The sequence below is a fragment of the Aethalodelphis obliquidens genome, unplaced genomic scaffold, assembly GCF_003676395.1.
Source record: "Aethalodelphis obliquidens isolate GAN/ISIS:26980383/991018 unplaced genomic scaffold, ASM367639v1 scaffold55, whole genome shotgun sequence".
NCBI lineage: Eukaryota > Metazoa > Chordata > Mammalia > Artiodactyla > Delphinidae > Aethalodelphis > Aethalodelphis obliquidens.
The window spans coordinates 12,168,425-12,192,401 of record NW_020837999.1 but is presented as its reverse complement, the minus strand read 5'-3'; the positions used below and the strand labels follow the sequence as shown (position 1 = coordinate 12,192,401).

At 36.8% G+C, this 23,977-nt stretch overlaps 1 protein-coding gene across 3 annotated transcripts in view; it reads left to right on the top strand.

Annotated features, from left to right (window-relative positions):
- Positions 1-23,257, top strand: part of TIPRL (TOR signaling pathway regulator) — a 33,333-nt gene extending 10,076 nt beyond the window's left edge. For 2 of the 3 annotated variants that reach the window (XM_027086391.1, XM_027086393.1), the window contains exons 4-7: positions 3,190-3,321; positions 19,166-19,261; positions 21,630-21,692; positions 22,586-23,257. In XM_027086391.1, coding sequence (XP_026942192.1) covers positions 3,190-3,321; positions 19,166-19,261; positions 21,630-21,692; positions 22,586-22,729 — 435 coding nt within the window. In that variant the 3' untranslated portion in view covers positions 22,730-23,257. Of the gene's footprint in view, positions 1-3,189; positions 3,322-19,165; positions 19,262-20,247; positions 21,599-21,629; positions 21,693-22,585 lie in introns of those variants that run through there. The other variant, XM_027086394.1, reaches the window with a different exon arrangement.
- Positions 23,258-23,977: the final 720 nt, after the last annotated feature.

Below are 23,977 nucleotides of genomic sequence, written 5' to 3'. Positions count from 1 at the left end.
ATGTCTCCATTTTTTAAAAAAAGAAAAATCATTGTAAAACATAGCAGTTTCACTGTATGTTCCTAATGGGATGTACACACACACACACACACACACACACACACACACACACTACTTTCAGCAGTTTTCAAAAAGGGAATTTAACATAGGGTTCTTAGCATTTGCTGTTAATTAACTATATGATAAATTTAAAAATATTTATGTCAAGTAATTTCCTTATTATAAGCCTCCATCTGATGTGAGGGAGGTTCCACTTGAAAGATGTGACCAGGACTTATTTTTCTCGTAATGTATCAAGAATATTTGTAGTGCTCCGTATGTTTTTTACGCTTTTTAAAGATTGTGGAATAACTTAGAAAAGTCCATAAAACATGAAGGTAGAGTTTAATGAATTGTAAAATGCAACCACCCAGGAAAAGAAATAGAACATTGTGAGCACCCCCAAGCAGGACCCTTCCCGATCATAGTTCTTTTAAAAAAATATTTCCTAGTATCTTTTGAAATTTTCAACCTTAGCTTTTATTTCCTTGAAACTAGTGTGCATTGTTGTTTTACAGTTTGGGCCTCATAGTTTCAACATCTAGAGTCCCCAGTGTCTTTTATTGTCTTGTTATTTCTGTTGGTTCCGATTTGTGGTGTCTAGACTCCTAATATGCTTTCTTATTTTTCTTTGAATCCTGTTTTACCTCCACAGAGGATTTTTGTTTATTTCTGGTGGGCAGCTGACGGCATTCATAGTCAAGGGCATAGGTTTGCAAATGGTTTCTGTAAAGGACCAGATAGTAAGTATTGCAGGCTTTGAGGACCATAGAGTTTATGTTGCAGTTACTCAGCTGTGCTGCTGTAGTCGAAAGCAGACATAGATATGCAAACGAATGGGTATAGCTGTTTCTCAGTAAAATTTTATTTATGGACATGGAAATTTGAATTTCATATAATTTTTATGTGACATGGAATATTCTTAAGAAAAAATTTCCCCCAGTCATTTCAAAAATGTAAAAAGGATTCTCAGCTTGCAGTTCATACAAAAATAGGTGGCAGCCCACATTGACCTGGAAGTCTTAGTTTGCTAACCTCTGGTATGGGGCCAGAGTTTGAGGTTTACTGGGCGTGTAATATAAGAAGCTCTGCAGCCAGCATAGCACTTTGAGATGTTATCCCAAAATTGGGAGCAGGGCAAGGAATTCTCCAAGGCCTCTGCCCTTAGTGAATACTGAGCAATTATGGCGCCAGCAGAGCTCAGCCTCTCCTCTGTCCAGTCATTGCTGATGCCTCAAGGCCAAAGCTGGAAAACCGTAGGCTCGGTTTCACTTTTCTGGGCTCCAGTCCTCTTCCAGATATCAGTCCAGTCATTCTTTAGTGCCTTGACCGTATAATGCTTTTAAGAAGTTTTTGTTTTTTCATCCAGCTTTTTAAATTGTCTTCAGCAAGAGGGTTTGTCCAGGTTACTTATTTTGACAATACCAGAAGCCAAAAATATCCCATATGTCTTAAGTGTAGCTGTTTTACCTTTTCTTTTCAGATGCTTGAGTTCAGGGAGGAGATAAGTGGAGTTGAGGAAGAGAAAAGGCAGAGAAATACAAAGTTTTAAACATATTTGTCCTTATGAATGAAGAAGATAGTATATAGATAAATATATTGAATTTCCCTAATCCATGTGTTATCTAATTATTTTTTGTCTTTCTCTTTCAAACATTTTATAAGAACAAGTAACTGGCAAAACTGATGGATTCATGTTCACCAATCACTTACTGAAGGCATATATGAAATATTAGTGAAGTAGCCATTTACTAATGAGAAGATTCATGTAATGATTAATTTTTTGGAAGTCAGATGTATCTATAAGGAGGATTTTCAAATGTGTTCCTTTGAACTAAAACTAATTAAAAAGTAAGGAATTTAGAAGTTGTGTTTATTTAATAGTAACTAAAGTTTTATGCTCTTAGGGAATCCTAGAGGCACCAACGTTGGTCTTAAATAGATCACAAACATGCAAGTGATGCAAGGGACTGATTATATATGCTGCCCTATCCCTACCCCTCACGTTCCTTCCCCACTCCGAATTTCACCTTCACGTGTGGTCTCATGTTGGAATAAAATTGCAGAGGGCTAAAATGTTATCTGTAGGTAAACATGGAAGAACTATGGACATTTTTTTCACCTCTTGGGAATCACATACAAACTGCTAGTTTCTTTCATAGCAACCTTTTCCCCCTCTGCATCACTTAATACTCCCTAAGATCATTTTCCCACAAAATCTATGTAATCTCTTAGACATCCGTATCATATTTTTCTAATTCTTGTCCAGTTTTCTGAAACTACTCTTCATTTCTTAATTCTATGCATGAGTCAAACAAATGACCTAGTCATAGCTGCTAAGTAAAGTAAAATAATAGCTACCATTTACTGAATTCTTATGGTTTGACAAGCATTGTTGTGTTTATTTATGATACAACTATGTCAAAGAATTGAAAAGCTGAACATTTTGTAGTGAAATTGAATGTAGTAAAGAATGGTATCACAAATCATACTTTCGTGTTACTATTAGGAGACACTTGGATTTAGTGAGCTACTGACGTGACCTGCCTTGAGATTGTTGGTGCTTTTGTTGGGTTATGTATGTTTGTGTCCGGGGGCTACAAAATAATACTTTGGAAAAAATAGCTGGTATCCTCTACAGCCCTTTGGAATGCTACGAGTTTCTCTTAGAATTTCTCTGAAAGTTCTTATTTACCTCAGAATTTAAAACACCTTTGTTTGTAGATTTGGGGATCTAAAATACATACCATCATTCTAATGGGAAAAATTTTTTTTAAGTTCCAAATAAATGTCGTAAAAGTAGACTTTTATGGCACAAAACTGCTTTGAACTTCTATGATAGTAGTAGTTCATCACATTGACTAATTTTCAGATGGTTAATTTTCTCATAGTCACAATAGAGCACTTGATTTTAATGTGTTCTGTTTAATGATTTTCATATGAAAGACGATGAATTTTGACTCTTTATGTTGTGAAGCTATAATATCAGACATCTTAGGTTTTTCAGGGACAAGGCATATATCTCGTTTTTCGTGTCTACTGATAACACCCAAATTTAGAACCGGGTGTTCTGGCTATGCAGAAAATACTGGTAGGAAAGCTGTCTAAAATTTTTTTTTTATGTGCCCCTTCTTATATTTTTTCTTTTAGGTTGTACCTACAACAGATCATATAGATACAGAGAAATTGAAAGCCAGGGAACAGATTAAGTTTTTTGAAGAAGTTCTCCTGTTTGAGGATGAACTTCATGATCATGGAGTTTCAAGCCTGAGTGTGAAAATTGTGAGTATTGTGAATGTGTTTAAAATTAACTTCTTCCATTTTTACCATTGGTCAGAAATACAAGACTAACTTGAAATCATACCATCGTAACGTGATGTCATGCAAAGTTTCACTTGGGTCTAGAATACATCTTGTTAATATCCATCATAAAATTCACGAAATCTTACATATTTTATATATTGTATTCTGTATATTTTGTATATTGTTAAGACTTTAGCAAATCATTTTTTTGTAGACCTGTCTGGCTACTTTGCTGTTTGTTTATTATTTAATTTAAATGAAAACTGTGACTCAATTTTCACATTTCTGAATTAAAAATGATAATTGAAAGGATCTGCAGACAGCACAGTGGGTGTCATTTTATTTTATTTATTTATTTTTTAAATTATTTTATTTTATTTTTTTATCTTTGGCTGCATTGGGTCTTTGTTGCTGAACGCAGGCTTTCTGTAGTTGTGTTGAGCAGGGGCTACTCTTCGTTGCGGTGCGTGGGCTTCTCATTGCGGTGGCTTCTCTTGTTGCAGAGAACGGGCTCTAGGCGCATGGGCTTCAGTAGTTGTGGTGCATGGGCTTAGTTGCTCTGTGGCAGGTGGGATCTTGTTGGGCCACGGCTCGAACCCGTGTCCCCTGCATTGGCAGATGCATTCCTAGCCACCAGGGAAGCCCCTGGATGTCATTTTAAAAAGTCACCCATGTGTCAGAATTTCAGTGCCCTGTTAAAATACACTTTAGTCTCCAGCATGGAAGTGGAAAACAGAAATGACAAGTGTTAATTCCCTCTTTTTTTTTTTTTTGTATTCTTTTCTACCAGTGGAGGACAGACTACTTCCATTAACAGTGTTATTGGTGGAACATGCTAAAAAAGAATAATAAATAGACCCCCTATTTGTTTACTATTAGGTTATAATTGGGTTTCTAACACTTTCCAGAGAAACTTCAACTGAAACTTTTTATTAAATGCCTTATCCTTAAGATCCAGCTAAAATATCACCTCCTCTGTAAGGCCTTCCACAGCACCCCTAGGCAGAGTCAAATATCCCTTTACCATACTCCTATATGGTACTTTTTTTTTTTGCGGTAGGCGGGCCTCTCACTGTTATGGCCTCTCTCGTTGCGGAGCACAGGCTCCGGATGCGCAGGCTCAGCGGCCATGGCTCACGGGCCCAGCCGCTCCGCGGCATGTGGGATCTTCCCAGATCGGGGCACGAACCTGTGTCCCCTGCATCGGCAGGCGGACTCTCGACCACTGCATCACCAGGGAAGCCCTTTTTACTGTTTTTTTTTACCCCCTCTATTATAGCACTTATCATAACGACTGCCAAAGACAAGGACCCCAGCATCAAACATTGTTCTTGGAGCACGATTATGGATACTGTGATTTAAATAATAATAAAGAATGAAAACAATAAGTCAAAAGCAGCAATAAGTGTGTTTTAAGCTGAGTTTTTCTGTAGAATCATAGGATTTTGGAATTGTAATGAATTTTTAGAGAATCATTTAGTCTAGCCTCTGTAGATGAGGCCCAAAATGTTAGTTTATCTAAGGTTATGACACTAATTAGTGACAAAGTTTTCTTTGTACCATCTAACATATATCATTATTCTAGCATTAGATGATTGTTCCTTGTTCACCTATAGTTTTCCCCCAGTTTACCTCTTGTCATTTAGATTTGTTCATTCTCCAGCTCATCCAGTCATGTACCTTTCCACTTGTCTACCTACCTACGGAATTGGCTATGTTGAATGTTCATTATGAGTTTGCATATCTGGATGTGCATTTGTATCCGAGTGGGTAGATAGTCTACAGTGTATACAAGTGGGTAGGTATGTAGGGAGCACTTGTTTTTTGCAGCTGAAGGAGTTGGAGAGGGTATGGGCATAAATGTATTATGTGTGTATCAGAGTAAATAGTAAGTCTCAAGCTGAAGCATAACATCATCTTAAAATGCTTTCTTCTTACCTAGTGTAACTCTTAAAAAGTATGTGATAGGGTTCCATTTTAAGAATGCCTGGAAGGATTTCATTAGAATAGTGAACTTCCTTTCTGGGTTGGTTTCTTTCTCAGAATGTAACAGATATTACTGTAAATAAAATAAATGCCATAATTTCTGGCTTAGAGGCAATAGGGTATGGACAAATGAAGTTCTTTCCTATAGAAGCAAAGATTAGGCTGGTAAATATGGATGTAGGTGAGAAACCAGGAATGTGGTGCCTGGGAATCGAAGGGAGTAGAACTTCTCAAGGTTGGCATGGAGGTCAGTATGCTGAAAAGAGATCTTAATAAGCTTAGAATGGGATGGTGTCTGCTAGACTAAAACATTTGTTTTTTGGTTTTAGCAATTAGGATATTGTTCTTCACTGTGGCAAGATCAAGGGAAGTTACATACTTAGGGGGTAAATAAAAGATGTGGAGGTGGAGACAAAGTGTAGTTAAAGACCAAACTTTCCTAAAGCTTACTGATATAGGAGGGGAAATAGATATAGCTAAGAGAGAACATGAGGTTGACAGAGGAATGTGAGTGTTTGTGTTTTTAAATATGGGGAAGACTTTAGCATGTTTAGGTACCGGAAGGACTCACTTGTAGAGAAAGGGGTGAAAATGGCTGGAGTGAGGTTTCTGAGGATGAGTATGGGAGGAAGAGGAAGGCTTTGAGCCTTTGCTATATGTGAGACTGATTGGAAAAACTCCAGTCTTCTCCTGTGTTTCTCCTTTACTCTCACACTACTATCCCACTCACAACACTTCTGACACCAGATGTGTGAGTTTTTTCCCAGCACCAAGCAATTCTGTGACACCAGTTGGATGTCCTACAATTTAATCCAGTTCTGACATTATCTACGTGGAAATAACGTCAGGTCCCACTCAGTCCCATGAGACTGCCCTCCCTCCAGATGCCAATAGCAGGTAGTAGGTCCCAGGTTACCCACAATCTCTGTTGGACTTGGCTACAAATTGGAGATTCCCATGACATTCTCCTTTTGGATTTGATTATTTGCTAGAACAGATCATAGAACTCAGGGAAACACTTATGTTTACCAGTTTATTAAAGAAAATATTAAAGCAGGGGTCCCCATCCGGGCTGCACGGCAGGAGGTGAGGGGCAGGTGAGTGAGAGAAGCTTCATCTGTATTTACAGCCACTCCCCATTGCTCACATTACCACCTGAGCTCCGCCTCCTGTCAGATCAGCGATGGCATTAGATTCTCATAGGAGCGCAAACCCTACTGTGAACTGCGCACGCAAGGGATCTAGGTTGCACGCTCCCTATGAGAATCTAATGCCTGATGATCTGAGGTGGAGCTGAGGCTGTGATGCTAGCGCTGGGGAGTGACTGCAAATACAGATTATCATTAGCAGAGAGGTCTGACTGCCCAGAGACCATAATAAATCAATTGTTTGCAGGCTCATATCAAAACCCTATCAGTGAGTGGCAAGTGAGAACAAGCTCAGGGCTCCCACTGATTCTGCATTATGGTGAGTTGTATAATTATTTCATCATATATTACAATGTAATGATAATAGAAATAAAGAGCATTATAAATGTAATGCACTTGAATCATCCCAAAACCATCCCCCCCGCACCGGTCCGTGGAAAAATTGTCTTAGACGAAAACTGGTCCCTGGTGCCAAAAGGCTGGGGACGGCTGTGTTAAAGAATACGGATGAAGAGATACATAGGGTGAAGTCTGGGAAGGTCCTAAGCCTAGGAGCATCTGTCCCTGTGGAGTAGAGGTGCATTGTCCTTCCAGTATGTGGGTGTGTTCACCAGCCTGGAAGCTCTTTGAATCGCACGCCACTGGGATTTTATGGAGGCTTCTTCACATAGGCATGATCTATTAGTAATTCCATTTCTAGCCCCTCTCCCTTCTCTGCAGAGTGGAGGTGGGCCTGGAAATTCCAAGCTTATAATCATGGCTTGGCCTTTCTGGGTACCAGCTCCCATCCAGGAGCCCACCCAGAGTCACCTCATTGGAACAAAAGCTGCTTGCTTCTAGTGCTCTTATCGGTTAGGGATTTATAAGGGTTTCAGAAGTCCTATTTCAGAAACCAGGGGTAGAGACCAGTGTATGATTCTCTATTATCTCACAGATACCATGCTAGATAATTATCTATATTATCTGATTTAATCCTCCTGAAAATTCTATGCAGTGAATACTTATTCTTGTTTTCAGAAATATTAAGTAACTTGCCCTACATCAGTCATACAATGGATACATTTGTCTCTCTGCCTTTGTTCATAATCTTCTAGGATCTAGATCATCAGTAGAAGGACTAGCCTTGAGAGAGAGAGAGATGCTTCTTCCATAGTGATAGGAGGAAGGGAGAACAGGATGCAGTTAAGTCAGCCTCTATGCCAGTGATTCCTAAACCTGGAGTTTTATCAGAATTCCTAGGCACATTAGAGATTTAGTTGTTTTTTTAACACTATAGGACAAAGAATACATACATTGCTTTTATTTGGTGTTTTAACCTTGGCCGGAGGACGGCTAAAAAGTTATTAGAACTGCAAAGTAGTTGATTACGAATGTTTGTTTTTCCAGTTTCCATAATAACTGTAAAACACTCTGAAAAGAAATGCTGTTGAAATGTGGAAGATGCTTAAATAAACAAAATAACGTACTTTAGATTCTTGATATTGTTGGATTGAGCCTTTTAGATTCTCTTAATTTATTTAACTGTTTCAGGTTTTAAAGTGTGTTTTCCACCTTCAAATTTCAACCCAGACAACTTTTATTAAAAAATAATCATAATTTCTTTGTGGTACAGTTCCCTAGTGAGAAAGAGTGGATTTAGAGCTCTGTGCACCATGAGGCCTGGGATATTTTGGATTTGCTTCATTGAGTTTATTATGAGTTTTGATAACTTTGTGTGAGTGGCATTACCTATATCTAATTAGGAGATATTTGTTTCAGAAATTAATTTTCTTTTGTATTTCTAAATTAGCTTCTCTCAGCAATGTTTGTTTTTAGGTTAGGATTTTGTGTCTTAACCTACTTCCTTGTTAGGGCTTACAGCTTGTAGGGCTGTGCTCTAACAGAGATTTAAAGAGAAGCGCTTTTTGTGCTAATGTTAGTTTTTAACTTTCAAAGAAAATTAATTTCCTATCTACCAAATACTGGCAGCACTGTGATGTTCTGTAATGGCTTTAACAGCTAGTGGTTAATTCCATGCTGAGTAGAGTCAAGAGTGAACATTGTCTGCCTTCTGCTCCCATGTTTTATTTAGAGTCCAAGTATACTGGGCAGTGACATATCTTTCATCTCTGTGTACAGAGAATTCTACAATGCTTGTACAGAGGTAGCTTTTATTGGACGCGTAGTCCCATAGAACTGTCATATTTTACAGACACAGGGCCCAAGAGATTGTTTCTTTACATCCCTTATCTTTGTAGGTGAAAGAGAAGACTTTGGGTGGTTCAGAAACTTGCTCTAAGTTGGTTGTTCTCAACCTTATCGGACCCATTGCTCCATTTTTTTTTTTTTAACCAAATACTTTAAGCACCCTCTACCTTTTACTAACCTGAAAGAAATTCATAGATAATATAAGCCACCTTCTTTCTAATAAATCAACATAATGTTCTAATTATAAGATAAAAGGGAAATTTAAAAATTGATTTAGAGTAAAATGATAGGAATTTCAATATGTAAATGCATAGTATGACTGTATAAGTAGTCAGATACTTATATTTGCATACTAAATCACTGTGAATGTGACAGCTACAAGTGTAGGCTGACAGATATGCCAGGTATCAGTCAGTGACTCAGATAACACAATCGGGACTGTCATCAGTGATGTAATTTTTCAAAGTGGTGAACAACTCTTAGTGAAGTGTCAAATAAAACAAAGTATAATCTTCCCTTGATTTACAAGGTAATTGCCTTCCTGGAAATTGAGTGAATTTTATATTTATATGTAAAATGGAATTAGGTTCAAACGTCAGATAATTATAAATCAGGTTTTTTCTCACCCACATAAATGCCAGGTGAGATATTTGACAGTTTTGTGGGATGCAGAATTGGACTTTGTTGTAAAGGATCGTCCTGGGTACTACAGAACATCTGATGTCTCTGGTCTTTAACTGCTAATTGTTAGTATTGGCTGCTCATCTTTGTGACAATGAAAAACACCCTCAGATTTCCAAACGTCTCCTTGGAGAGAACTACTGCCTTAAAATATACAGCTGAATTGTAGAATTGGGACTAGAACTTGGTCCCTTATTCTTAGTCTCCCCATTGTGCCATGCTGAAACGATACTTCAACTTGCTTCACATGTTATGCCCAGTATGACTGTTAATAATTAATTTTGAAATCTGAAGAAATGTTGCAAATAAGTCTTTCCAATAATTACAAACAGCACTCTGTCAGTGCTAATGATGTGCTTCTCAATTTGTTGTGATACTAAGTTATCATGTCAGGTTCTTCCTCTAGCTCTTCATCACCGTAAGTCTTGCTTTTAAGTCTGTTGTTGTTAACCTGCAGAATACAGTTTGACTCAGAGCCTTTTCTCCATCAAAGAGCTTCTAGCCTCTATTTCATTCAGCCAATAGTTAATGAGCACCTGCTGTGTGCTAGCAACTTTTTTAGGCAATAGGGACACAGTGATGAACAAAGCAGGTATTCCCACTGTTGTGGAGCCTACAGCCAAGTGGAGGAGAGAGGCCTTAAGCAAGTAAACACATAAATGAATATGGTTACAGGTATGTTCATTCATTTGTGATGGAGAACTATGAGAGAGAATAACAAGAAATCTCTGTGATTATGAAACAGTAGGAAAGGCCTCCTCGTAGAAGTGACATTTATTCTAAGATCTGAAGGACAAGTAAGCGTTAGCCAGGAGAACAGCTCCAGGTCAGGGAACAGGGTATTGAAAGGTCCTAGGGCAGGAGAGGTTGGCCTGTGGCTGGTGACTCTCCAGGCAGTAAAGCTACTTTGGTTACTGGGTTATCCTTGTTATTTCTTCTTTCTTCATTAACATTGCCCTGTGCTTATCTGGAATTACAGGCAGTTCCCTGAATGTATCTTAAATGGGGTATTTCATGCCCCAGTACTTTTTTTCTTTTTTTGGTACGTGCTATTTCCTCTCTCTAGAATTCTTCTTCCCACCCCAGCTTTTCTTTTCATGGTCAGCTCAAAGATTGCCTTCTCTGATTTTCTTCAGCAGGCTTAGCTACTTATTTCTTTGAGTGCTTATTGAACCTTGTGTGTACCTCTGTTATAGCAGCTACCACATCATTTTGTCTGTCTGACTGTTTCCCTCTTTGATAAACTTCTTGAGAATTGAGATTATATTTCATTTGTATAAATCCAAGACCTACTATAATAAGAACTTGACACTTAGTAGACAATAGTATTTATTTAGTAAATGGTCAAATGTATTCTTTTTTTTTTACTAATCCTTCATTATAAAACTTTCAAATATGTTCAAAAGTAGACACAATTCTCTTTTATTTAAAAAAATTTTATTGAAGTATAGTTGATGTACAATATTATATAAGTTACAGGTATACAATATAGTGATTCACAATTTTTAAAGGTTATACTCCATTTATAGTTATTATAAAATATTGGCTATATTCCCCATGTTGTACAGTATATCCTTGTAGCTTACTTTATACCTAATAGTTTGTACCTCTTAATACTCTACCCCTGTGTTCCCCCCACCATCCCTTCTCCCCACTGGTAACCACTGGTTTGTTCTCTACATCTGTGAGTCAGCTTCCTTTTTGTTACATTCACTAGTTTGTTGTATTTTTTAAATTCCACATGTAAGTGATATCATATGGCAGTTGTCTTTTTCTGTCTGATTTATTTCACCATACCATAATGGTATGGAGTGCATACCATAATGCACTCCAAGTCCATCCTTGTTGCTGCAAATGGCAAAATTTCATTCTTTTTTATGGCTGAGTAGTACTCCATTGTATATATATTACCATATCTTCTTTATGCAATCACCTGTTGATGGAAACTTTGGTTGCTTCCATATCTTGGCAATTGTAAACAATGCTGCTATGAACATTGGAGCGCATGTATTTTTTCTTTTTCTTTTTTTTTTTAAAGATTTTTTTGAAGTGGACTATATTTAAAGTCTTTATTGACTTTGTTACAATATTGCTTCTGTTTTGTGTTTTGATTTTTTGGTCGTGAGGCATGTGGGATCTTAGCTCCCCGACCCGGGATCGAACCTGCACCCCCTGCATTGGAAGGCGAAGTCTTAACCACTGGACCACCAGGGAAGTCCCTGGAGTGCATGTATTTTTTCAAATTAGTGTTTTTGGTTTTTTTGGGTATAAACCCAGGAGTGGATTTGCTGGGTCATATGGTAGTTCTATTTTTAGTTTTTTGAGAAACCTCCATACAGTTTTCCATAGTGGCTACACCAATTTACATTCCCAGCAACAGTGTACGAGGGCTCCCTTTTCTCCTCATTCTTGGCAACATTTGTTATTTGTGTTCTTTTTGATGATAGTCATTCTGACAGGTGTGAGGTGGTATCTCACTGTGGTTTTGATTTGCATTTCCCTGATGATTAGACAGAATTCAGTAATGAATTAATATGTACTTGTCACACACCAATTTATGTCAGTCTTTAAAAAAATTTAATTTTTTTATTGATGTAACAATGATTTATAACATTATATAAGCTTTATGTGGACAACATTGTATTTCTACTTCTGCATACTTTACAACATGCTTATCACCAAAAATTTATTTTTCATTCGTCACCATACAGTTGATTCCCCTTTACCCATTTTGCCCTCCCCCCAACCCCTTCCCCTCTGGTAACCACTACTCTGTTATCTGTATCTATGTGTTTGTTTTTGTTTGTTTGGTTTATTCACTTATTTTGTTTTTGTTTGTTTATTTTTTATATTACACATATGAGTGAAATCATGCTGTATTTGTCTTTCTCCATCTGACTTATTTTACGTAGCATAATACCCTCAGTGTGCATCATGTTATTGCAGATGGCAAGCTTTCATCTATTTTTATGGCTGAGTAGTATTCCATTCTATATATATACCACATCTTCTTTATCCATTCATCTGTTAATGGGCATTTAAGTTGTTTCCATATCTTGACTATTGTAAATAATGCTACAGTGAACACAAGGGTGCAGATATCTTTTCAGAGTAGTGTTTTCATATTCTTTAGATGATACCCAGACGTGGGATAGCTGGCTAATATGGTAGTCCTATTCTTAATTTTTTGAGGAATCTCCATACTGTCTTGCATAGTTACTGCACCAATTTAAATTCCCATCAATAGTGTACGACTGTTCCCTTTTCTCCATATCCTTGCCAACAGTTATTTCTTATCTTTTTTATAATACGTATTCTGACAGGTGTGAGGTGATTTCTCATTGTATTGTGGTTTTGATTTGCTTTTCTGTAATAATTAGTGATGTTGAACATCTTTTTATGTGCCTATTGGCCATCTGTATGTCTTCTTGGAAAAATGTCTGTTCATCTCCTCTGCCCATCTTTTAACTGGGTTGTCTGGTTTTTTGGTTGTTGAGTTTTACGAGGTCTTTATATATTTTGAATATTATACCCTTTATCAGATATATTATTTACAAATATCTTCTTCCATTCGATGTCTTTGTTTTATTGATGGTTTCCTTTGCTGTGCAGAAGCTTTTTAGTTTGATGTAATCCCATTTGTTTATTTTTACTTTTGTTTCCCTTGCCTGAGGAGACATATCTAGAAAGATATTACTAAGACCAATGTCAAAGAGCATACTGCGTATGTTTTCTTCTAGGAATTTAATGGTTTCATGTTTTACATTCAAGTCTTTAATCCATTTTGAGTTAATTTTTGTGATGGTGTGAGATAGTACTGTAGTTTCTTTTCTTTTTTTTTGTATGTGACTGTCCAGTTTTCCCAGAACCATTTATTGGCAAGACTGTCCTTTCTCCATTGTTTATTTTTTGCTCCTTAGTCATATATTGTCCATATATGTGTAGGTTTATTTCTGGGCTCTCAGTTCTGTTCCATTGATTCATATATGTGTAAGTTTATTTCTGGGCTCTCAGTTCTGTTCCATTGATTCATATATCTGTTTTTCTGCCAATACCATGCTGTTTTGATTATTATAGCTTTGAAATATAGTTTGAAAAGAGGGAGCATGATACCTCCAGCTTTGTTCTTTTTTCTTAGGATTGCTTTGGCTATTCAGGGTCTTTTGTGGATCCATATAAATTTTAGAATTTTTTGTTCTATTTCTATGAAAAATGTCCTTGGGCTTTTGATAGGGCTTGCATTGAATCTGTAGATTGCTTTATGTAATAAGGACTTTTTTTTTTTTTTGTGGTACGCGGGCCTCTCACTGTTGTGGCCTCTCCCATTGTGGAGCACAGCCTCCGGACGCGCAGGCTCAGCGGCCATGGCTCACGGGCCTAGCTGCTCTGCGGCATGTGGGATCTTCCCAGACCGGGGCATGAACCCGTGTCCCCTGCATTGGCAGGCAGACTCTCAACCACTGCGCCACCAGGGAAGCCCTGTAATAAGGAAATTTTGACAAGTTGTATTTTATTCTTTTTGTTGTGATTGTAAATGGGATTGTTTTCTTAATTTCTCTGCCAGCTCATTATTAGCACATAGAAATGCAACAGATTTTTGTATATTGAACACAGCAACTTTGCTGTGTTCATTTATTATTTCTAATAGTTTTGTGTGTGTGTGTGTGTGTGTGTGTGTGTGTGTGTATGTAGTCTTTAGAGTTTTCTGTATATAAAATCATGTCAACTGCAGATAGTGACAGTTTTACTTTTTATCTTTCCAGTTTGGATGCCTTTTATTTATTTTTCTTGCCTAATTGCTCTGGCTAGGACTTCCAGTACTATGTTGAATAAGAATGGTGAGAGTGGGTATCCTTGTTTTTTCCTGATCTTAGAGGGATAGCTTTCAATTTTTCACCATTGAGTATGATGTTAACTGTGGGTTTGTCATATATGGCTTTTCTTACGTTGAGGTACGTCCCTTTGCTATCCACTTTTTTGAGAGTTTTTTTTTTTAACCATAAATGGGTGTTGAATCTTGTCAAATACTTTTTCTGCATCTATTGAGATGATCATATGGTTTTTTCCTTCATTCTGTTAATATGGTGTATCACATTGATTGATTTGCATATATTGAACCATCCTTGCATCCCTGGAATAAATCCCACTTGATCATGGTGTATGATCCTTTTGTTGTATTGTTGATTTCATTTTGCTAATATATTGATGAGGATTTTTTCATTTATGTTTATCAGAGTTATTGGCCTGTAATTTTCTTTCTTTATAGTGTCTTTGTCTGGTTTTGGTATCAGCATGATGTTGACCTTGAAAAATGAGTTAGGAAGTGTTCCCTTCTTTTCAATTTTTTGGAATAGTTTGAGAAGGATAGATATTAAATCTTCTTTGAATTTTTTTTTTTTTTTTTGCGGTACGCGGGCCTCTCACTGTCGTGGCCTCTCCTGTTGTGGAGCACAGGCTCCAGACGTGCAGGCTCAGCAGCCGTGGCTCACAGGCCTAGCCGCTCCGTGGCATGTGGGATCTTCCTGGACCGGGGCGCAAACCTGTGTCTCCTGCATTGGCAGGTGGACTCTCAACCACTGTGCCCCAGGGAAGCCCCTTCTTTGAATATTTGATAGAATTTAGCTGTGAAGTTGTCTGGTCCTGGACTTTTTGTTTTCTGGGAGCTTTTTGATTACTGTTTCCATCTCTGTACTAGTGATCGGTCTATTCACATTTTCTATTTCTTCATGATTCAGTCTTGGAAGTTTGTATGATTCTAAAAATTTGTCTATTTCTTTTAGGTGTCCTATTTGTTAGTGTATAGCTGTTCATAATATTCTGTTATAATCCTTTGTATTTTTGTGGTATCCATTGTTATTTCTCCTCTTTCGTTCCTGATTTGATTCATCAGGGCCTTCTCTTTCTTTTTCTTAGTGAGTCTAGCTAACGGTTTGTCAATTTTGTTTGTCTTTTCAAAGAACCAGCTCCTAGTTTCATTGATCTTTTCTATTATCTTTTTAGTTTTTATTTCATTTATTTCTGCTCTGCTCTTTATTACTTCCTTCCGTCTACAGCCATACCACCCTGAATGTGCCCAATCTTGTCTCTATTACTTCCTTCCTTCTACTAACTCTGGGCTTTATTTGTTTTTCTTTTCCTAGCTCCTTTAGGTGTAAGGTTAGATTGCTGAGATTTTTCTTGTTTCTTGAGGTAGGTCTGTATTGCTATAAATTTCCCTCTTAGTACTACTTTTGCTGTATCCTGTAGATCTTGGTATGTTGTATTTTCATTTTTATTTGTCTTCAGGTAATTTTTGATTTCTCCTTTGATTTCTTCATTGATCTAATAGTAATATTTCAGTAGTATGTTGTTCAGTCTATACATATTTGTGATTTTTCCAGTTTTATTCTTGTAGTTGATTTGTAGTTTCATTCTATTGTGGTTGGAAAAGATGCTTGATTTGTCTTCTTAAATTTATTGAGACTTGTTTTGTGTCCCAACGTATGTTCTATCCTTGAGAAAATTCCATGTGTACTTGAGAAGAATGTGTATTCTGCTGCATTTGGATGGAGTGTTCTGTACAATTCTATCAAGTCCATCTAGTCTAATGTTTTATTTAAGGCCGCTAATAGTAGGGGTGTTAAAGTCCCCTACTATTATTAGTGTTGCTGTCAATTTCTCCCTTTAGGTCTGTTAATTGCTTCATATATTTTGGTACTTATCTGTTAGGTACATACATGTTAATCACCGTTATATCTTCTTGATGAATTGTCCACTTTATGGTTAGATACTGTCCATTTTTGTCTCCTGTTGACCTTTTTGGCTTGAAATCTATTTTGTCTGATATGAGCATGGATACCTCTGCTTTCTTTTGGCTCTATTTGCATCGACTATCTTCCATTCCTTTACTTTTAGCCTGTATATCTCTTTAGAGCTAAGTGGTGTCTCCTGGAGGCAGCATATAGTTGGGTCTTGTTTTTTAACCCATCTAGCCACTCTCTGTCATTCAATTGGTGAATTCAATCCATTTACATTTAGTGTGATTATTGATAGATGAGGATTTAGTCCTGCCACTTTATCTTTTGTGTTCTGGTTGCTCTATATTTCTATTGTTTTTCCCTGTGTTTCTATTTGCCATTTTGTGTTGGTGATTCTCTATTAAACCTTTCTCAAATTCCTCTTCTTTTTGTTCTGGATCTCTGCTCTATGTTTATGTTTTGTGGTTACCCTGAGGTTTTCATTAAACCTCTCCTAGAGAAAATAGTCCTTTTCCTGCCGATAGCATCTCACCTTCTTTTACCTGTATAAATTCTGTCCTTTTCCTCTTCCCTTTTTATGTTTTTGTTGTCTCAAATTATCCTTTTTCATGTTGTGAGTTTGTTACCAAACTGAGTTAGCGATAGTTATTTTTCTGCTTTCTTTACAACCTATTCTGATAAACAGTTGCAGTTCTCTGGTTCTGTCTATTTATCACCTTGCTCAAAGTTTTGTGTATTTTTGCTGTTTTGTTTCTAGTAAAAGAGCTCCTTTTAACATCTCTTATAAGGCAGGTTCATCTAGTGTTGATGAACTTCCTCATCGTTTGTTTGTCTGGGAAAGTATTTCTCCTTTATATCTGAATGACAACTTTGCTGGATAGAGTATTCTTGGGTGACAATTTTTGTCTTTCAATATTTTGAGAATGTCATTCCACTCCCTATTGGCATGTAGGGTTTCTGCTGAGAGATCTGCTGATAGCGTAATGGGAGATCCTTTGTAGTTACTATCCTTTTTTCCATGGCTGTCTTTAAAATTCTGTCTTTGTCATTGACTTTCAACAGTTTTAATATTATGTCTTGGAGAAGGTCTTTTGCATTGAGGTGGTTAGGTGTTCTCTGAGCTTTATGGACTTGTATGTCCAGTTACTTCTCCAGGTTTGGGAAGTTCTCTGCTGTTCTTTCTTTAAATAATCTCTCTGCTCCCTTCTCTGTCTCTTCTTCTTTTAAGATACCCATTATCCAGTTCCTAAAAGAATCACAGAGCTCTTGTAGAATTTTCTCATTTTTAAAATATCTTATTTCTCTTTCCTTTTCTACTTGTATCATCTCTAGATTTCTACCATTGAGCTCACTAATACTCTCTTCCGTATGCTGTGCTCTATTTCCAGTGTCTTCTAATGCATTCTTCATGTTGTTTATTGAGTTCTTCAGCTCCAGAATTTCTGTTTGGTCTTTTAGAGTTTCAGTCTTCTTGGTAAAGTATTCCTTCTGCTCATTAATTTTATTTCTGAGCTCATTAAACTGCCTGTCTGAGTTTTCTTGTATCTCGTTCAGTTTCTTCATGATAGCTACTTTGAATTCTCTATCAGTTAGATTGAAATATTCTGTGACTTTTAAGTTTGGTTTCTGGAGATTTGTCATTTTCTTTTTGTCGTATAGTATTACTGTGGTTCTTCATGGTGCTTAATGAAATGTTCCTCTGCTTGTGCATTTGAAGTTAAATGACAGGTTAGACGTGAGAGTGCTTTCTTTTGTTTTTTGGTAGGTGGTGCTGTAACACAAGTTTTTGGTTTATCTTATCTGTGCTACCTCTGGTTGTTTTTGAGAATTGTCACTTTCCAGCCCCCACAGTCTTTGTAAGAGGTGTGGCTCCATGCCTTCTTTGTCACTTCTTGTGCCTCTGGGGTAGTTGCTGCTTTGCTTCTGCCGGAGCTGCTATGTCATGAGGATGGTAGGCTCTTCCCTTGTGTCTGGGATCCCCTGAGACACAGGCTCTGCTGTGGGAAGAGGAGGATAATTGGAGGGGAGCAGGGTTGTGCAGGCTCCTCCACCATGTTGAGTGTCATAAGGGTTCTGCTACTGTGGATGGGGGGCCAGGGCTGTGGGAGGGACAGGGTCCCAGGCCCCACTGCCACTGCTTCCCAGTTACCTGTGGCCACGGGTGCTCCCACAGTTGGGAGACCAAAGTCATGTGTGCTGGTTCTCCTGCTGCTACTGGGTTTTCTGAAGCTGTGGGCTCATCCGTCTCGGTCGTAGGGCTGGGATTGCAGGCACCGACTTCACTGTTCCCTTGGTTCCGCCTCCTCCATGTGTTCCAGTCCACCCACCTTTAGATATACAGATGTGTGGAATTCTCCAGTGTCCTGTTGAGTTGGGCAGAGGTATACTTTTGTTGAGTTGTGGATGTTTTGCGGGCTGTAGATTGAAGGGGAGAGACGGGTAGCCATGTTTCTGACAGCACTCCCATGAGGGATATTCTTTTGAAAGACCTGAAGACCCCACACCTCATCCATCCCCTCCCTCCCTGCCACCAGGACCCACTCTCCACTAACTCTGACTTTCTTCAGTGGTAATACTTGGAAAATAGAAATACATGGATGTGACACAGATCAAAGATGTTAAGAACGTGTTATAATGATCTCATAAACCAGACTTTGGCAGTATGAAATAGTACTTAATTGGTTGCACTGAATTAGAGCATACCATTAAAGCCCTCTTGCCTTTATGTAAAGTTAATAAAAGAACTAGGTTGTTCTTTCATTTTGATATTACTGGTATTGACATTTACTATAAGTACAATTATTTTTTTCACATTATTTAGGCGAGTTTTAAATCTTTTTAACCTCATTATCTTTTGACCTAGAAAAAATATTTTTCTATTGTAGGAAACTGAAACCAGTATGTTACGTAGTATAAACAAGGTTTTGAGCCTTGGTTGGCGCTAGGGCAAAGAACCTCTAGTTCAGAGAGTTTTATATAGGGCTAATTCAGCCTTCCTCCGATGCCTTAAAAATGTTTTTTCTTTCAGCAAAGTAATAAAATATTTAATTTTCATAAAACACTTTTTACGTTTTTCTTTTCCAGAGAGTGATGCCTTCTAGCTTTTTCTTGCTGTTGCGGTTTTTCTTGAGAATTGATGGGGTGCTTATTAGGATGAATGACACAAGACTTTACCATGAGGTATCTATTCTCATTTAATGAAAGTACTAATTGACGTTGAGCTTGTTCATGTTGTTACGTTGTCAGTCTGACAGTTTGAAATTCAGTAGTGCTTTATATTATATGGCTATTTGTCTAACCTTTAAGATTGGGTGTGTCATATTCACTGTTGACTGCACAGTTATCGAAACATTAAATCTTCTTTTCCAAAAGTTCTACGAGTTGAACATGTTTTCCAAAAGACACTCCCTGGTAAAGGGGAGTCTGATGCTTTTTAAAAACCTCTTAAACTTAATCTCTTTAAGAAAACTGTCCCTTAACTCTTACTTTTTTTGCAGTATGTGTTGTTTATGTAATGTCCTGATATTAGAAATACCAATCTCATGGCCTCCAGAAATTTGTATTATACAATTATTTTGATAGTTGTTTTAATATTTGAAAGCTCTGTGCTCCATTTCAAGGAACTGTTAACATACGAAGTTTTTAAAAAAATAAGTGAAGAAACTAGGGGGGAGGCTTAAATTGAGTCATGAAAATTCTTCTTGTAGCTTTATAGCAGCCTATCCTTTTTGAATGAATTTTTAACGTCATATTTGTGATCACATAGAATGACGAATGAAAGAAGAAACCGGCAGTATCAGTCAGGGTAATCGTAGTAATAGTTAACTCTCCTAACAACCCTATGAAATAGATGCTATTATTATCTCTGTTTTACAGCTGAGGCAACTAAGGCAAAGAGAGATTAAGTAACTTGCCCAAGTTATACAGTTAATAGGTGGCAGAACTGGAATTTAAGCCCAGTAAGATGTGATTGGATTGGTATTTTCCTAAATCCTGCACTTTCTTTTTCTTTTGAAATAACATGGTCACTGTGATGGATCTTTTTCTTTTTAAAAGTGATAGTAAAGTACTAAAAATAAGCTATACTTTACTCCCTCAGAAAAAATGAAATCTAAATTTTTAGAAATGCTTATACTTTAACTCAACAATATTGATTTTTTTTTCAGAATTTATCCTCAAAAGATTCTTACATACAGTAACCCACAAATATTAATCAGGCAGCTGTATAGAGTTGTATATATAAAATATTCATGGCAATGCTATTGTTTATAATAGCTAAAAGGAAAGAAGGAAGGCGCTATAATGCCCATTGAATGAGCATTGGTTAAATGGCCATTTATATCCTGTTGGCCTACAACAAATAGACTGCCAGATATTTCTCCAGCAGAGTTGGAATTATTCGGGATCAGCAGAAAATTGCAATTCAGGTCTGTAACCATGGTGAGCCATGTGCAAGTCCCCACACGGCAAGGGAAGGAGAATGCTTTTATAGAGAGGAAAAGGAAAATGGGAGTGCTACAGTAAACAGAGAATCCATGACTTTCCATTGGTTGAGTCCTTGCCAGGAAATAAGAGGAGTCTTTCTTTTTTCTGTTGGGCTCTGCTATGGTTGCTGGGTATGAGAGCTCCCCATGCTAGTCTCCCAAATCTATTTAATTGAGGTTTCTGTTTATTAATTTTTTACAGTCCATATAGTGGCAAAATATGCAACCATTAAAATGAATGGCAGAAAGTTCTTTAACTGATTTGGAAAGATGCGCATATTAATGTTGACTTTTAAGATGCAAGTATGAATCTATATAAGATTTTATGTAGAGATTTCTAAATGTTAAGGATAGTGTTATCTGTAGAGATTGTGATTGCTGATGATTTATACTCTATACGTTTATAGTATTTGATATTTTTTAACAATGAGCATTAATCTGTTTTGTTGATATAAAAGATTGAAACTTTAAGGGAGCATAATCTTCTGATTTTTCTTTTATTAAATAATGTTTTACCAAAAAACAAATTGTAATAAATTGCTTTCTAAAACCTCACTTTAAAAAGTCTTAAATGGGAAAATTGAAGTACCAAAAAAGTGGCTGTAAATAGAGAGAATTTATTAGAAATGGGAAAGAATAAAACTTGTTTAAACTTTTTTGGGGAGGAACATAAAAAGTAGCCACAGTTATATAGGTAGATGGTAATATAGCTTAAGGAAAAGATGTAGTTCCAAACTTGAAGTAATATTAAAATCTCTTGCATATCTCATTTACAAACATACACATTTTCTTTCAAAGTAAAACCTTTGCTTGTGTTTTTCTTACATGATAATTATTAAATCTGTTTACATATGCGTATCAGATACTAATGTGATTTACAGAGATTGGAATTAATAATTCAGAATTCTTGAATTAGTTATCTCACTGTAGAATTAGATGTTCTTATCAGACTTAATGGTACTTTCACAACCTGTTCTAAAATGTGGGCAGTTCTGTTTAATAGAAAGGATTTTGTTAATCAATATAAATAAATTTATTGCAATTTTTTTGATTTTTAAACATAGGCTGACAAGACCTACATGTTACGAGAATATACATCACGAGAGAGCAAAATTGCTAATTTAATGGTACAGTATTTAAATATCAGTTTTTAGAAGTTAAATTTTAATGTTTTATTTTAAGTATGGTATTCCCTCATGCCCCACCCATCCACCAAATCTACATCCCTAAATCCATTCATTTACCTAATAGGGCTCTATAGGAGAAATCCTATTGGAGTGTATTTTTTCTGGAACTTATCTCAATTACAGTTAGAGTTGTTAGGTACCTTAACCATCATCCAATCCAATTTCCACATTTTATTTTGGAAAAACTGAGACCCAGAGGTGTGACTCCAAGTCGCACAGCTAGTTGGTGGTGGAGCTGCAATAGGATGTTCTTTCCATGACTTACTTTTGGGGGCATAATCTCCCCTGCTTTTTTTTGCTCCCCTGGGACTTGTAAAGGGTTTCTACAAGTCTATAGCTTTTGATAATGGGTTGTTTAAAAATTGATACCTTCCTGCTAACTTGATTTTTTTATTCACTCTTAGTGTTTATTTCTGTCTATATATAGAATATACATAGGTTAGAAAAGTTATATAGGGTCTCTTGTAGACCACATATTGGCATCTAACTGAAGGCTAGTGCTTTCAAGGTACAAAAATAACAGGAAAAAGGGATTAGATTAAGATGTATTAAATTCTTAGAACATTTATGGGAGCATTATAAAATATATTCCTATGATCTTTGAGGAAACCATCTAGTAACAGAGCTGAGTCAGTAACAAGAGATACCTGATATTATTAGGAACACCTGATGATGCTCTCGCTCTCTCTCTCTCTCTCTCTCTCTCTCTCTATATATATATATGGCATCTCATTTTAAAATTGGCATGCTTTAGGAATGCTTGAACGAAAGCATTTTCAAAACTATCAGTGCAGTAATTTAATATATGCTAATATGATTTATGTATTTCCTAGCATGTTTCACCTTCCCTCTTCACGGAACCTAATGAAATATCACAGTATTTACCGATAAAGGAGGCAGTTTGTGAGAAGCTAATATTTCCAGAAAGAATTGATCCTAACCCTGCAGACTCAAAAGAATGTACACCTGTGGAATAGAATTTATTACAACATATACTGACCGTGGAATCCGACTGGAGACCTTGGGGCTATTTGGAGGGGGTATTTTTATTATGAGAATTAATTGCCTTGTCTATGTGCAGATTTTCTGTAGCCTTAAAGGAAAAATAAATAAAAGAGTGTCGCAGGCAGTTTCCACTCAACTGCTGTTGTACTCTCTGTCTTCAAATTCATATTCCAGAAATTTATATCTTCTGGAGTTAAATTCAGATTTCTAAATTGTCACAAAGTGGGGTCTCACCAGTAGGGGGTGATGTGTGTATCTCTCAGAAGCAGTGGCCATAACCTGTATCCATCATGAAACACTATCTCCTACCACGAGGAAGTTACTTTAAATCAGTGAATCGTAACACCTTGTGACTTTCATATGATTCCTAATTGTTCACGTTGATGTAGTGGCTCTTTACCTTGGGTTTTTTGATGTTTATTCACACTTCTGGAGAGTCGTGACTTGCCTCCTAGGAAATTGATCTCAAATGATCTGTACCCAGAAATTAAAAAAAAAAATTACCCTCCTAAATTTTAATTGGCTTTTGAAGTTTAAAGAAAGTTTCAGACATAGAAACAAATAAACTAGGTTTTTGGAGAACTTAAGGTGTTATGTCCATGGAAACACACAATCATGGTTTGCCACTGACAGGATGTCAGAGCTGTCTCTCCTCCATCTTTAGGTGCTTTTTCTTATGTGTGGTTCTATTTGTACTGACGTTTTTTACTTCCAGCTTCCACGCACCCTCAGAGTGAATAAATCTTTTGGATATTGAATTTGATATTGGTCCTAAAAGGTTTGAAGTGTTAATATGGATTGTTTTAAGCAAAAATTACATCAGCCTCTGAAGCAACCAGATTACTTTTCTGCTTAAAATATTTGAAGGGTAGCTGTGGAGGAGGAAGGGGCTTATTTTAAAATCTAAAAGCCAGTTTTTCCTTTTTTAAATTCATGTTTTTGGGAATTCCCTGGCAGTCCAATGGTTAGGACTCCACGCTTTCACTGCCAAGGGCCTGGGTTCAATCCCTGGTCAAGGACCTAAGATCCAGCAAGCCGTGCAGCATGGCCAAAAAAAAAAAAAGATTCATGTTTTTAACATTACAGGGGATCCAATAAAGTGTAATTAATTAGTACAAGATCTAGGTAGTACAGAAAGTTTACAAAAGTAAATTTGAAATCCATTTGGTTATTTTGATGGTGACCCTTTAAACATTTTATATTCTTTTCTGCCTTTTAAA